The sequence below is a fragment of the Dasypus novemcinctus genome, chromosome 10, assembly GCF_030445035.2.
Source record: "Dasypus novemcinctus isolate mDasNov1 chromosome 10, mDasNov1.1.hap2, whole genome shotgun sequence".
NCBI lineage: Eukaryota > Metazoa > Chordata > Mammalia > Cingulata > Dasypodidae > Dasypus > Dasypus novemcinctus.
The window spans coordinates 124,138,150-124,153,415 of record NC_080682.1 but is presented as its reverse complement, the minus strand read 5'-3'; the positions used below and the strand labels follow the sequence as shown (position 1 = coordinate 124,153,415).

The following is a 15,266-nucleotide window of genomic DNA, read 5'->3' as shown; positions in this document are numbered from 1 at the left end:
TTTAACTTTCATTTGTCTGCGAAGACTCTGAACTTACCCTCATTTTTGAAGGACATCTTTGCTGGATACAGAATTCTTGGCTGGCAGTTTTTCTCTCTCAGTACTTTAAATCTACCACTTTCTTCTCTCCTCCATGGTTTCTTATGAGAGGTCTGCATTCAGTCAGCGAGTTTCCCTCATATGATGCTTTCCTTTTCTCTTGCTGCTTTCAGAATCCTTTTTATGTCTGATATTTGTCATTCTGAATAGTATGTGTCTCAGGGTAGGTCTTTTTAGATTTTTTCTCTTGGTGGTCCTTCTTGGATATTGATGTCTTCCTGTAAGTGTTGGGAACTTTTCAGTCATTATTTCCTCAAATATTTTTTCTGTGCCTTTTCCATTCTCCTCCTACTTGGACACCAATAATGTGAATCTTTGTCCATTTTGCACTGTCACTCAATTCCCTGATACTCTGTTCCATTCTTGCCACTCTTCTCTTTCTGTCTTTTCCAGTTCAGATGTTCTGTCTTCAAAACCACTAATTCTGTATTCAAGCAATTCAAATCTGATCTAATGTGTCTTTCATTCCCATAGGATCTGTTAACTTTTTTTTTGCAGGCTTTCAATATGTTCACCCAGTATCTTTTTTTTTTTATTTTTATTTTTTAAGATTTTATTTATTCCATCCTCCCCTTATTGTTTGCACTCTGTGTCTGCTCATCTTCCCTTTAGGAGTCACCAGGGACTGAACCTGGAACCTCCCATGTGGGAGAGGTACTCAATCACTTGAGCCACTTCAGCTACTTGGTCTTTCATTGTCTTTCCTCTTTGGGTCTCTTTGTTGCGTCATCTTGTTTCACCAGCTCACCTTCTCCAGGAGGCCCCAGGAAAGTGAACCCAAGACCTCCCGTGTGAAGCTCAATCACTTGAACCACATCTGCTTCCCAGAAATTTATTTATTTTTGTTTTTCCCCCTTGCTGTCTGCTCAAGTTCTTTTCAGGAAGCACCAGGAACCGAACTTGGGGCCTCCCATGTGGGAGGGAGGTGCATAATTGCTTGAGCCATCTCAGCTCCCTCCAGTGTCTTAATATCCTTTATTTCATCATATTTTTAAATTCTTTGAAGTGATTTAGGCGAGTTTTATGATTATCACTGACAATCTTAAATCCTCTTATCTCTTCAAGATATTTGGTTAGTTCTTTTCCTTGGCCATCTCTCCCTGTTTCCTAGTATGGCTTTTAATTTTTTGCTGCTCTCTAGGCATCTAAATATGTTGGTAATATAATTTACTTTGATGGCAGGTTTCTCTCATCTCTTATTTTTCACTGCTCTTTGATACTTGTTTCAACTTATTTTAAGTCTTTAAAATTGTCCAGTTTAAGTTATGAAAATTGGGCCAGGGACTCACTAATGGAGTACAGATTTTCTCCCAAGGGGTTAGGATACAGATAGTGTACGAAGAGCAGATTTTGTTCATGCAATTTCCAGACTGGACAGAGATGGCACTTGTTGGCACACCTTTCCATGGAGGTGTTATAATTGGGTTTCCTTTGTTCCTGTGTTGAATCTCCAGAGTGGAGATTCATGTTGGGCTCTGCTGGCCAAATTCATTGAAGAAAAACCCAGACTCTCCCTTTTCGCTTGAAATAGCTGGCAGGGAGGAAGATGTCTGTTCCTCTCTCAGCTGCAGTGAAACAGGGGTTTTACTGCAGCTTAGTATTGGGGGGGGGCGGGGCGGGCGGGGAGCGTTTCCTGGCCACCGTGGGTCCTTAGTAACTCATGCTTGTGGCATCTCCATCCCTCACCCTCCTGGGAGTTGTGTAGCACTGTCCTGGCCTGCTGACCCCCAAAGCAGGTCCCTCCACAGCTTTTGGCTTTCTCTCGTTTTTGTGAGAGCATTCGGCTCTGCCTGTTAGTCCAACACTACCTTCCTTATATGGAGCCATTGACTTTCCTTGATAAGGTCCTCCAAGTCGCTTACCAGTTGAAAGAATTAGAATGGAGTTCCACTGTGTGACAAAGTAAAAGGCCCATATCAATGAATTGGTGCTATACACAGTTTGTTCTAAAGATGTGTACATATAAATAAAACCTTAACATCTCTGGACTCCAAAATGAAGAGTTCTGGAACATTTTCTGCATCTCTGTATTCTTGAATTTGGATGATTGGAAGGCTATGTCTATTTAACCCGTCACATCATGGGATAAGAGAAGCAGTGCAGTAAAAGGAAGTATGAGTGCATTATGCAAACATTTCAAAGATGTATAACTAGCTAGATTGTCATTTGTGGAAAATTAGGGAAGATGTCAATTACAAGGGAACATTTTTTAAAACAAAATTAAGAACCACATGTACAATTATTATTTATAAAATTATAGGATACTTCCAAAGATCTCTTGTATACATGGCTAATTTCCTTACTATGCTTTGCCAAAAATTTGAGGTTAGCTGAGGATTTGTTGAGGTTTCTTAATATTTTCCCTCCCACAGCAATTGTTAGATAGCTATAAAGTTTCCAGATGTTAGTAATGTTTTAATCAGTTATAAAAGTTTGTAAACATCTTTAACATTGTAGCCATCCCTTTGCTTAATCTGTTTGATTCAACTAATACTTTATAGTCTCTTTATATGTGGTGGGGATAATTGACCAAAACACAGTACCTGCTTTCCAGGAAGGTTCTAGCAAGAAAAGCAAAAGGTTATTAAAACTGTGTGGGAGAGGATGTGACTGAAGCAGTTGAGCAGCCCCTCCCCCACATGGAAGGTCCCGGCTTTGGTTGCCAGTGCCTCTTAAAGAGGAGGAAAAGATGAGCAAAAACTGACAAAAGCTTAGGGGAGAGCCAACTCGGGAGCAAATGTGGTTCTGTAAGTGAGCACTGGCCTCCCACATACAAGGTCCCAGAGTCAATCCCCAGTCCTGGTACCTCAAAAAAAAAAAAAAAAAGGCACTGAGGGAGCATATTTGGTAGGTTTTCTGGATGGAAAGACAGAGTCCTGAAAAGTTCCTGTTAGCTAAGTAAGGACAGAAGGTGTTCCATGGAGAAAGAAAAGGATGTGAAAGGCCTAGAATTAAACATTACTTAGCTTCCAAGCTTTCCAACTTGAGTAGCCGTAAGCACACATCTCATGGAAAAAATAAAACAGCCTTTGACTTTGGGGATCCTCTAGGTTGCATCTCCTTATTCTTGTAAAATTGAAAATAATATAGATGGGCTAAGAGTTACCTCCTGAAAACTTCACTTCCCAAATATGACCTCTTTCTAAGCCAAACTTGACAAATAAGCCCACCACATACCCCCTCCTCCTGGGATGAGAGGCTCCCTGGCACCTAGGAATTATTTCCAAGTGCCAACCAACAAAGCAATGCATTTTAGAAAAGATCAGAGTGAGTCAGGTCATTCCAGAGGTTACGTGTTATGCATGTCTCAGGCAGATTTCACTAATTGCAGTAAACAAAGCCTCAAACTGGTACTTCCAGGAGCCTGAAAGACATTTGGACAAGACACGCAACCTCATGACCTCAGCATCCTGCAGTGGGCCTACCATGACGTTTATTTATAACCTATTTCCCGTCTTTAACAGAGTTAGACTCATTTATAATTTCCCTACACACGATTCTTCTACGTCTTTTATTTGAACCTATCATTAGTACTATACCCATTAAACATATGTCCCAGAGACTTAAAAACATCTGATCTGTTCATATGCCGACTGAGTCCTGAACCTCAGAACAAATGAAGCCAACACCTACTCCCCAGTTCATCAGCCTTGTCCAGGACAACTGACAAAACGATGATGGGGGTGGGGGGGAAGCAGATGTGGCACAAGCAGTTGGGTGCCCTCCTCCCGCATGGCAGGTCTCAGGTTAGAGGTTCCCAATGCCTCCTAAAGAAGACGAAGACAGCAAGCTGAGGCGAAGGGCTGGCATGGCAGGACGACACAATGAGACGTCTCAATGAGATGGTGCACCAAGGAAACGAGACACAACCAGGGAGTGGAGGTGGCTCAAGTGATCGGGCACCTTCCTCATGGGAGAGAAATAAACCTTTAAAAAAAATATAATGGAAAATGACCATCCCAAAAAGCAAAAAGTACCTACAATTGCAAGCAAAACAGCTCCTTCCATCTGCCCTGTAAGATCTCGGCCCCTCTAATCTGAAGCAGAGTGGGCATCACCCTCCCAAATCCTCAAGATTGAGGAATGAACAGACATAAGGGGGAATGCCCCAATGGACCAAAGTGGACTTCTTGTTGTAGTAATGGAAGAACTTGTAACATTGATGGCTAATGGTTACCATAGTTCTGATAGATGGCGGAGGGAAGAATAGGTGGAACAAAGGACATTTTTAGGGCACTGGAATTGTTCTGCATGATACTGCAATGATACACATTTTGTCAAAACCTATAAAATTATATAGTGCAAAGTGTAAACCATATAGGGGAAATTATCAGGGGAAAAGGTGGGGTGTATGGGAAAATATGGGAATCCCCTATATTTTTTAAGTGACTTTTCTGTAATCTAAAACTTCTTCAAAAATAAATTTAAAAGCAAAGACAAAGGCCAAAGTCTATTACAGTATTGTAATTATCTGAGATTGCTATTTTACCCCAAACTCATAATTATTGTACTTAGGAATTATTTCATCTCCATGTATAAACTTGAAAGGTTGAAGGTCACTTAACCAATATTTTTGAAATTTTGATCTACATAGGAAAAATATTTAAATGGCCAATATATGTATATGTAAATGAGTGCTCTTTAGATCCCCAAAATAGAAAATCTAGTAAGTTAAAAATATACAAAAAATCACTATTTATGAACTTTATTGTATTCCAGAACTTTCTGTTCAAAATGAAAAAACCTTACTGTTTATTATAAAAAATACTCTCAGGTAAAATATTCAAGAACTATAGAAAAATAGAGTAAATATCATCTAAAGTTTTACCACCTCAGATAAGCACAGTATTTAGTTTAAATTAGTATCTGTACATTCAGTTTGTGTTTTGGGGTTTCTTTCTGGGTACTTCCCTGTTGATGAATATTTAATTTCCCACTTTTCACTGTGATAAATACGGTAGTAACCACCCTTGTGTCACATATATTGACATTCTCTCCAGTTAACACTATAAAGTCTATTTTGAGTGTAATTGCTGAGTTAAAGTATATATATATATGACATTTCATATAATTTCTTATACAAACTTTCTTTTATATTAGAAAAACAAGTTGGAAGTCTAAACTCAAAACATGACATGAAATGCAAGGTTTCAGAACATTCTGGATTCATGAGTTACCAAAAAGAAAGATGAAATTATCCTCACATTTTCAGCAACAATTTTATTGGGTAGCCACTTGACTAAGACCTTCCTATAATACTTCTTTCAGAGTCCCTGCTGCTGCTTGAATTGTAAAAGTTGCAATAGAAATGTGTTTCTTTACTTCTCTCCAGGCTGACTGAGGATCTGCTTTATTTTCAATATCAAACATGGCATCGTAAATACCAGGAAATGACTCTCCAGCATATTTGTTATGGCTACTTGGAGCAAATATGATGTGCCTAATAGGAAAAAAACAACAAACATAAAGTAGGTTGAGCTACAGGATGTAAATGTATGGTTAATGTATTTTTTTTAAGTTGTAGGCTTATGAAAAATGCAGAAAATACTGAGTTCCCATATCCTCCACCCCGTCCTCACAAAATCAATTTTTCCTTTGTATTAATGTGGTAACTTTGTATTAATGTGGTAGCATTGACACAGTTGGCGAAACAATATTATTATTGTATTAACTACTCCATAGTTTTGGGAGTTCACTATGTTGTACAGTTCCATGGTTTTTTAAATTTTTATTCAAGTTTCATAGATTAAATGTAAAATTCTCCCTTATAACTACTTTCAAATATATAAGTGAAGTTATATTCCCCACATTGTACTACCATCGACACCACCCATTACCAAACCGTTTTCATCACCCCAAAGAAAAAGTAATTCATTCACTACAACCACCCTCCGTGCCCCTGATAAAGCTGTATTCTAATTTCTGAATTTGCTTATTCAATTCTTTTATCAGTGAGGTCATACAATATATATCCCTCTGTAGCTGGCTTATTTCATTTGACATGATATCTTCAAGGTTTTTCCATGTTATTCTGATGTCATTCCATTTTATGGGTAATATTCCAATGTACATATATACCACATTTTATTTTTCCTTTCATCAGTACATGAATACTTGGGTTGCTTCCATCTTTTTGGCAATTGTGAATAATGCTACTATGAACATCAGTGTGTAAATATCTGTTCAAGTTAGTGGTTTTTTCATAAGAGTAAATAACTGTACAAATCTACTTCCAGTACTCAATAAGGAATATTTTTAAATGTTCTAAATATATGCCATATGTTAGGACTCTGTGAAGCAGATGAGAAGGAAGAGATGAAACTATATATACTGACATGGAAAGATCTTGAAGATGTAATATTATGGCATTAAAAGAAAAGTTATAAAGCATGGTGTGATCCCATTTATAAATATAAATATATGCACATATTTATTAATGGACATGTGTGTACATTAATGCACTGAATAAGGTATAAATTTCAAACATGAAAAAATTGCCTACATCACAGTATGTGGCAGGGTTGGGCTCTAAAAGCCAGTGCTTATAATAATTTTTTTAATACCAACATAAGAAAAGTAACAGAGCTTTCACATTATTCTGAAAATAAAAAGTCTTGTAAAATAGAAATTATCCTTATTCAGATAGGAAAACCCTAGAGATGAGTTGCTCTAAATCACACATCTGTAAGTGAATTAGAGCACAGATTTCCTGACTCAAAATGTTAGCGCAGAGCAGGTGTAGCTAGGTGGTTCAGTGCTTGCTTCATATGTACAAAGTCCAAGGTTCAATCCCTGGTGCCTTCTTCAAAAAAAACAAACAAAACTTACCTTTCTAATGTCCACCATGCAACCAAAGTTTAGGGTATATAGATTATACAGAGGCATGATTTAGCATGTTTGACTTTGAAGAGCAGAAGGGTATAAAAGGGAGAAAATTATAAGAAAATAATTTCAGATCTTTTTATGAAGAGAACTAATAATCACACCTTCCTTAAAATGGAATGGGCTTCCTCATGGGGCTATAAGCTTCCCATTGCTACTGGATAACTCTTTATCTGAGATCATGTACAATGTTGAAGTACATGAGTGCTAAGACTCCCATTGAGATTCTATGATTTTTATTTTATTAAGAGTTCTTTTGAGGTACCAGGACAGGGAATTGAATCTGGGAACTCACATGTGGGAAGCCAGTGCCCAACCACTAAGCCACATTAGCGTCCCTGAGTTGTTGTTTTTTTTTTTTCATTTGTTTTGCTTGTTACTATTTTTTCAGGAGGCACCAGGAACCGAACCTGGGACCTCCCATGTGGGAGGCGGGCACTCAACTGCTAGAGCCACATCTGCTCCCAAGAGAGTCCTTTTGTAGATTAATATTTAGCATTCCATCCACAACAAAGCTGTAGACAATGTGAAATTAATTTTTCTGATACTTCAAATTATGCTGTTTAGAACCATACCCATGTTTCCTTCAGTATATATGTTCACCTTCCACTCACCTGATATTAATTTAAAGTGGACTTCAGATATGCTCTATTTTGGGTTGAATGAAGTATTCTGTACCCTCTAATGGATCACCTGTAGATTCCTTACCTATAGAACTGCCTTCCTGGTAAACCAAGGGGATCGATGAATGCTCTTTCTAGAAGCATCAGTTGGTCATTCATGATTCTCACTGAAATGGGACTTTCAGAAAAAGAAATACATCATTATAATCCTTAACACTGAGCTGTGTTTTCAAATATTAAGCAGTGCTCACTTCAGTAGCACATATGCTAAAAGTGGAGCAACACAGAGATTAGGATGGTCCCTGCCCAAGAATAACACGTAAACTTGTGAAGTGTTCCATATTTTTTGATGCACAACTCTGATGAAGTGAGAGCCACTGAGTGTACACCTTGGATAGAGTGCACGAGGCATGGGATTGTAGAACACAGTAAGCCATGTGCTGGAAGATGGGCTGTGGGTCATAATACAAATAGGAACTGTAACAACTGTACCATACTGATACACACTGTTACTCATGTGGAAAAAATTACCAAGTGTATGCTACAGCCCCCAGTTAGTGGTAACAGTCCAACCAATCTGGACAAATGTTCCACAGCAATGTAAGGTGTTGGTGGGTGGGGAACTCTGCACATTATGCATGATTGTTTTATAAGCTTATAACTTCTCTAATAAAAAAAATTAAATAAGTATAAGGCATGGGAAAACAAACTTGTAAAATAGATTTTTAAGAAAATGTATATTTACATAGTAATGCTTTACATGGCAAGCTATCTGTAATAGCAGGGTCATCTTTCTAATATAATATAGGAGAGAACTTTTGCAACTAGTTTTGTCTTTCAAGAACACATTATGAGGAAGAACTGAAAACCTTTTTTTTTTTAAGTCTTCTAGAAGGACAGTAGCTGCGTCTCCTGGAAAGGTAAGCAGGGTGAGCTATCAAGTTCCTGATAAGCTGTCCAGTTCTATTTGTAAGAATGGAACAACATAAAGGATGAACAAGGAGCAAATAAAGGTTTTATCACCCTTCAAGAAGGGTCTATATGATAGCAGCACCCAGTGGGAGGAGAAGCCCCTTTCCCAGTCGGAACTGGTAGATTGTCTTGGCGGCTCTCCTAAATCCAAGGGAGAGATGCCTCAAAATGAATATTTCTACCAACATGGGAGGTGAGGAAGCCTGTTCGTTAAATATGAAGAACTAAATATGAACACCACTTGTACTGTGGATGCCTATTCCATAATGTTCTGACTTTAACTTTTTAACTATTTTTCAACTTAATAGTCATAAGAGGTTAAATGAAATGCGAAAAAAAAGTCTAATTTCTAAACTGTTGCATATGAACACTGGTCAAGTAACTAGTGAAATGTACTACAAATGTACTTAAACACATGGCACTATAAATTACCAGCTGTAATCATGTCCTAAAGACATGTTTCTTTGGCCCTTGTTTGGAGATGAGCTCCAAGGGGTCTTATTAAAATGAAGAACTCTAATCCCACAGGTCTTGGGCAGGGTCTGACATTCTACCTTTCTAGCAAGCTCACAGGTGATGCTGATGCATTGGTTTGCAGTCCATTTACATAAATGAAAAGTTTGTTCTAGTAGCCATGCTATTTTTCAAAACAGTAGGGGCCTTGACATCTTAAACTTACTTATTAAGATCAACTTGTGTAAGTCTTTTATGAAAGTCTGAAGCAGCCCCTGAGAAGTTCTTCACAGCAGAAAATAAGGAATCTTTAAAAAAACAGAAATGAAATTAGTAAGCACCAGTGCATCGTCTCTTGTATACGCATTTTCTTGCCCTCCCCATTCAAGGCTGGTAGGACTGAACAGATACTGGATTCACTTTTTTACTTTGTCTTCTTGCATATCCAAGGAAAGGATTAGAAATATCCTAACAAATATTGTATGGAAGGAGAATATTGCTAAATTGGTTCTGAAGGAAATAACTTTCAAAAGTCTAAGGCATAAATAAGTCCTCAATAATTGAAACCCAACTTCATTCATTCATTCAATACCTACTTATTGGGACAAGTAATATATGCTAGACTGAATCTAGCTATAAATGAGCTACGACTCCTGTTACTGTTACAGGATAGAGCAACGTCAATCCTTGTTTTCAGATAGTGCATATAAGACCTTGCTCAAAAGGCAACCTGTGCCAAACAGATGTATTCTGTCTCTGAGACAGGAAAACAGATTTTGTCTGGCCAAGCTTTCCTTTAGTTGACAAAGTTTTAAGGACAGTGATTAAGTTCTCTCTTTTTTTTCATTACCAGAATATAGTTATCATTTTTCTTATTTTCTAAAGTGAACTTTAACATACTCTATTGACTTTGTTTCCTGCATATGTCCTGTGATGCAGGTGAGGCAGGCAATATAATATCCATTTTACAGATAAAGCACTTACAGCTCAGGACATGTGATTTCCATTAAGTCACACCATCAGTATGTGGTACATCCAGTGTGAGAAACAAAGTCTTCTAAGTACTGCATATTTTAATTTTTTAAAACTGTGCAAATCAAAGAGTCTAATAATAGATATCATGGACATCGAGGGAAGTGTTGAAGAAGGCGTTTTAAATTTCAAATGTAAGACAGAAGTCAAGAAAGATAACTGAAGGGTGTCCCTTAGATTTAATGACCTAGGTCATTGACGACTTTGACAAGAGCAGTTTTATTAGAATGACAGTGACACAATGCAGTGAACTCGTGCTTAGTGGCAGGAAAAGAACTGGAGACAGGGAATGTAGATTATGAATTCATACACTCATTCCTTAATTTAAAAATTTTCTGACCAACTGCTTTTACCTGGCACTAAATGAATTTTGACTGTGAGGGACAGGAGAGAAACAGGGTGGAGACCAGTGGGGCACGTCAGGTAGAAAGACTGCCGTGGTTCTTAAGACCCAAGAGATAAGGAGCTTGGTTAATGCTGATGGGCTGTCACCAAACCAAGTGGAAAGACGGAGAAAATGGGAGAGAAATGAATTAACAGATCAGACAAAAAAGAAGGAAAGCAGGTGGAGGAATGAGGCTTGCATGGAAAGGGCCCTTCCTCTGTAGCTGTGGTTTCTGTCTCATTCAAATTGTTAAGAGGTAATTTGACAAATGGAAATCAGGGCATTTAGGAAGGCACTGTGAGGATGGATAGAGAACTCCAAATGCCCATCATGATGTAGGCTCTGCGTTCTTCTACAGTTTCATCTCTCTGCATCTCCTCCAGCCTTGCAGAGATATTCCAGTTATATTGATGTAAGCACAATTTCCTAAATATTCTAGATCTTAGTACCTGCTGTTCTTCATAATTTTCTAAAAGTTACTAATCCTTCTCTAATAATATTCAGAAAATCACTACTGTACCCATTCAGTGTCCTGGAGTACTCTGTGTACCCCTAAAAAAATAACTTGTCCTTTGCATTTACTATTTCACTTCTCCACGTAAGATTTTAAGTTCTTTGAGGGTAATGACTATGTCTTACACATCTTTATATCTTCCAGAAAAAAGCAAAATACCTGGTACACAGTAGACACTTAGTACACATTTGATAATTTTGGTAAATACTAAAAATACGTACCCCTAGGATAACTTTTTATTTAAAAATCATTTGATTACAATAAAAACAGTAGCAATAAATAAGATTTATTGGATACTAAGTGACAATCACAACTGCTCTACTTCTTTATATTAACTAATTGAATCGCCCTAACCTTTGAAGTATGTTCCATTCTTTTCACCATTTCACTCTTAAGAAAAATGAAAGAAGGTAAAGCAACTTCCCCAAGGTCACACAGTGACTGAATGGTATAGCTAGGCAAAATGCTTCCAGAACCAATGCTTAAAGCTACACTATACTATGTTTTATCCCTGCTTTATAGGAGATACCCACGGTGGAAGATCAATCACTAAGCACACAGTTATCAAAGGAAAGAATGTGTATGACTGCTTAAAAAAAAAAAATCCTCCATGTAGACAAACACGACATGTATGCAATAATATATAATAAAACATATATACTAAATAGGTGGTTTTCTCTACTTTCTAGTATTTTATAATGTTACATTTTCATAGTGTTGTTAGTATAAAAGTAAAAATGTTTTTAAAGGTAGTGATATAGGAAAACTATCAACTTAGTGTTTCCAGCACCACCTCAGCAAATGTATTCATCCTACACATATCAGATCAAAGTAGATTTTTTAAATAGGTGTTTGTTAAAAAAAATTTTTGTCTGGAAATCAGAACAAATAATTGAAGCAGGTATAAATTCTAAGATGCAACAATGTACACTGATCATGACAGGAGATACTACCTTAAAGCTCTAACTTCATTAACGATTATAAATTACCTGCCCAGCCACTTCTTACCAAATGACACTCCATGATCTCTCAGCTGTCTGTCGTGTTTCTTGGATAAATTGTCGATACTTATTGCATAGTTTTTCAAAGCTTTTGCATAGTCTTGAATATTGAAAGGAATGATTTTTGAGTCTGCAAGCTCATATACCATCGCCCCTCGTAATTGGGCAACAGAAAGAAGTTTTTTAAATGTGGGGTCATAAAACTTTTCTACCAATTCAAATGTCTCGTAGATTGTGTGGTATACTGGGTAGTTGCTGTACTTATCTGTTTTCTAAAAAAAAAGAGGAAACAGGAAACAGCATAGACAACCATTAAATATTCAAGTTACAATATTTAGCTCAATAACAACTACAGAAAAAATACAACTGTATGGCATCCAGAGTTTTACCATAATGAAGCAATAAATTTAAAATCTAGTGAACTAAAACACTACAACCCAACATTCACTAATTTGAACTTATACAATCATTCATTTTATAACTCATGTAGCCTTCAAAATGCTGCCTCTTGAAATGTTAATCTTCCTTATTATATTTCTGATAACTAAAATTAAAGAATACATGCTCAGATTGTACATCAGTGAAGTACAAAATTACGTGTCAAATGATTGGGAATGAAAGGTTCTGGGCAGCTAAATATCTATATTGTAGTATTATGCCTCTAAGTATCATTAAAAAATTAAAATGATTTTTATTATAAATCCTTAAAATGCATTACACTCTTCCCTGCCTTCCCAAACAGTGTATATAAAGGCATATTAAGGGTAAATGCCATTTCACAATCAAGAGCCACCATTTTGAACACAAAAGTATTATATGGTGATGTCCTTATACAAATATTTTTTAGTTTAGTCTATCTTTCCTAATTTTAGTTTTTACCCATCTACTACTATGCTATACAGCTCTCACTCTTGCTATTTTTAGTATCACAAAAAAAGCAATCCCTATGTCAGTCTCTCTCCTTTTAATCTTCTGCTTCTAATATGCAGTAGTCTTAGTAAGATAACTTTGTTTAAATAAGAAAGACAGCTTTGTTCAGATTTATAACAGAGTATAAAAGCAAACAGGCCTTGAAAACAAGTTAAAGGACACCTCTTATGTTTTAAGTGTAATGCACATTAGTATACAAATTTTTTGCAGGCATTTTTTTGGTTATTCTGGAACTAGCTTTACTTCATTGTTAGTTGAATTGTGAACAGCTAAATTTGCACGTGATATATATTCTGGACAAGAAAGATGTTGGTGTATTACATTTATAATTTGAAAATTAAAATTGGTGACACATTTCTAAGTCTGCTAATGTATTCAGTTTATGACATAATGTATAGCTAGAACACGTACATTAGCTATATCCAAATACTTGTATATTATCAAAATGTTTGAGTGCCAGTCATGAAAACCAGTCAGCACAGAACAGAAAAGTGGTCCAAGTGAAATAATAAGAGAAATTTGCTTTATTCCCTACCCCAGAGCCCTCAATTCAAACAGGAGTGGGAAAATGAGGAAGGATCTGACAAAGAATCTTAGTCCAGTGCTTCCCTTAAAACGCAAATATGATCCCCAGTTATACATATTTTCCTCCAAAAAGGCACATCCCAGCCTACAAGACTAGAGAATGATTTTTTTCCCAGCAAAACCTGCTTCAGGGAAAGCGTGTGAACTGCTTAGGTATCTATAACCAGCTAAATACCTGGCAATACTCGGTGAATTTTCACATCATTGAGTAACTCTAGCAGTGAAAACTTCACAGAATAACCCGAAGTACTTCCTGGCCACCTACAAAGGGACGGGCAGTCCGTTTCTATCACTGGAATTCTTCCCAGGTCGTGTCTTCCTGCACCTGGTGCAAACTGCTCAGTGAGATTTCCTCCTCAGCAATGTGGGTGAAATGGTACACATTCAGAAGACTAAAACACTTACCCTATTCTTAGTGTACCGGGCTCTGCCTGAAGCAATGCCAAGTCTCTGAAAAAAGGCCTCAAAGTCACTTCCAGATCCCAGCTTGTTGATTCTAGGCATAGAATATAAAGACATGCATTCTTAATGCACAAGCAAATAAATGCATAAATAAAGAGATTAAATGAACAGGACAGCAGACAGAAAACATAAATTCTAAACTCTTCTTTATTATGGAGGGAAAAGGGTAAAATAATACTTAAGTAAAATATAAATTAATTACAGGAAAAGGAAAATTGGTGGTCACTGATGATGTTCCTTAATAAATTTAGAAGCAAATCTGTTTCTTTTTAAAAAATTATTAACACGTTTTATTTTTAATGAAGCTTTAGATTATATAAATATTACATAAAAAATATAGAGGATTCCCATACACCCACTCCCTCCCCCTCTGACACTTTCCAACACTAACAAAATTCCTTATTGTGTGGTACATTCATTACAGTTGATGTGCACATATTGAAGCATTGCTGCTAACCATGGACTATAGTTTATATTATAGTTTACAATCTGTCTCACACAATTTTGTAAGTTAAGACAAAATATCCAATGGCCTGTATCCATCACTGCAGTGTTATGCAGGACAAATCCAATGTCCTGAAAATGCCCCCAATATTACACCTGTTTCTCTACTTCATTACAACTGTAAGCCATATTATTTATTAATGCATTTAATGCGTCTGAATGAAATTTTATGTAAGCATGAAATATAATGACATATGTAACAAAGTCATCTTGACGAAAAATTTACAAAACTGAATTTATCTGCTCTATTCAGCAAGACAAAGGCTAGAGAGAGAAACCCTTGGGATTATCCTTTCTGTACTTTAATTGTTAATAAGACATCTGAGAACTGCATGTCTGGAGAAACAAGGGACAAAGGGAAACTCAGAATTTGTCCCATGGCAGAAAAAGTGCATACAAGTAATATACCTAGGGAAATTTTTATTTTCAGGTGAAGGATCTTTTACCAACCAGCTTTCATAAAGAGATTTAGTCTCAAAACCGTCATCAGGGCTGGAGATCTAGAAAGATAAATTAATTGTGGATAATTAGGGGCAGAAGAACTAAATTTATACCATTATAAAGTCCACCTATTAGGTGTCATCAACTTCTCCCTCTATCTATATGTTCATTTATAGAAAAGCTATCTAATTGCAAACAGTAAGAAAAAAAACACAGCCCAAATTCTTGTTTACGATACTTCCCTGTTGGCAATTTTGCCATGTAATTTCCTGACAATTCTGATAAACTTTTTAATAGAGTTTTATATTTTTAAGAAATGATGAGAGGATTCTTATTTGGCACCTTAGATTTCTTTTAGTGGGAAGTCACTGGAGGAAACTTTG

The 15,266-nt window shown here is 36.7% G+C and overlaps 1 protein-coding gene and 1 non-coding gene across 3 annotated transcripts in view; one reads left to right on the top strand and one right to left on the bottom strand.

Annotated features, from left to right (window-relative positions):
• Positions 1-5,299: 5,299 nt before the first annotated feature.
• The window catches only part of NAALAD2 (N-acetylated alpha-linked acidic dipeptidase 2), a 65,079-nt gene continuing 55,112 nt past the window's right edge, over positions 5,300-15,266 (bottom strand). Inside the window, exons 15-20 of one of the 2 annotated variants that reach the window (XM_071218313.1) lie at positions 14,851-14,942; positions 13,882-13,972; positions 11,969-12,233; positions 9,256-9,337; positions 7,690-7,782; positions 5,300-5,539 (exon numbers count right to left, since the gene is read on the bottom strand). In XM_071218313.1, the coding sequence (XP_071074414.1) occupies positions 5,350-5,539; positions 7,690-7,782; positions 9,256-9,337; positions 11,969-12,233; positions 13,882-13,972; positions 14,851-14,942 (813 nt within the window). In that variant the 3' untranslated portion in view covers positions 5,300-5,349. The remainder of the gene's footprint in view (positions 5,540-7,689; positions 7,783-9,255; positions 9,338-11,968; positions 12,234-13,881; positions 13,973-14,850; positions 14,943-15,266) is intronic. The other variant, XM_058306165.2, reaches the window with a different exon arrangement.
• LOC111759784 (U6 spliceosomal RNA) lies at positions 7,848-7,951 on the top strand. Its single transcript, XR_002793674.1, has one exon. It is a non-coding gene; the product is annotated as a U6 spliceosomal RNA (small nuclear RNA).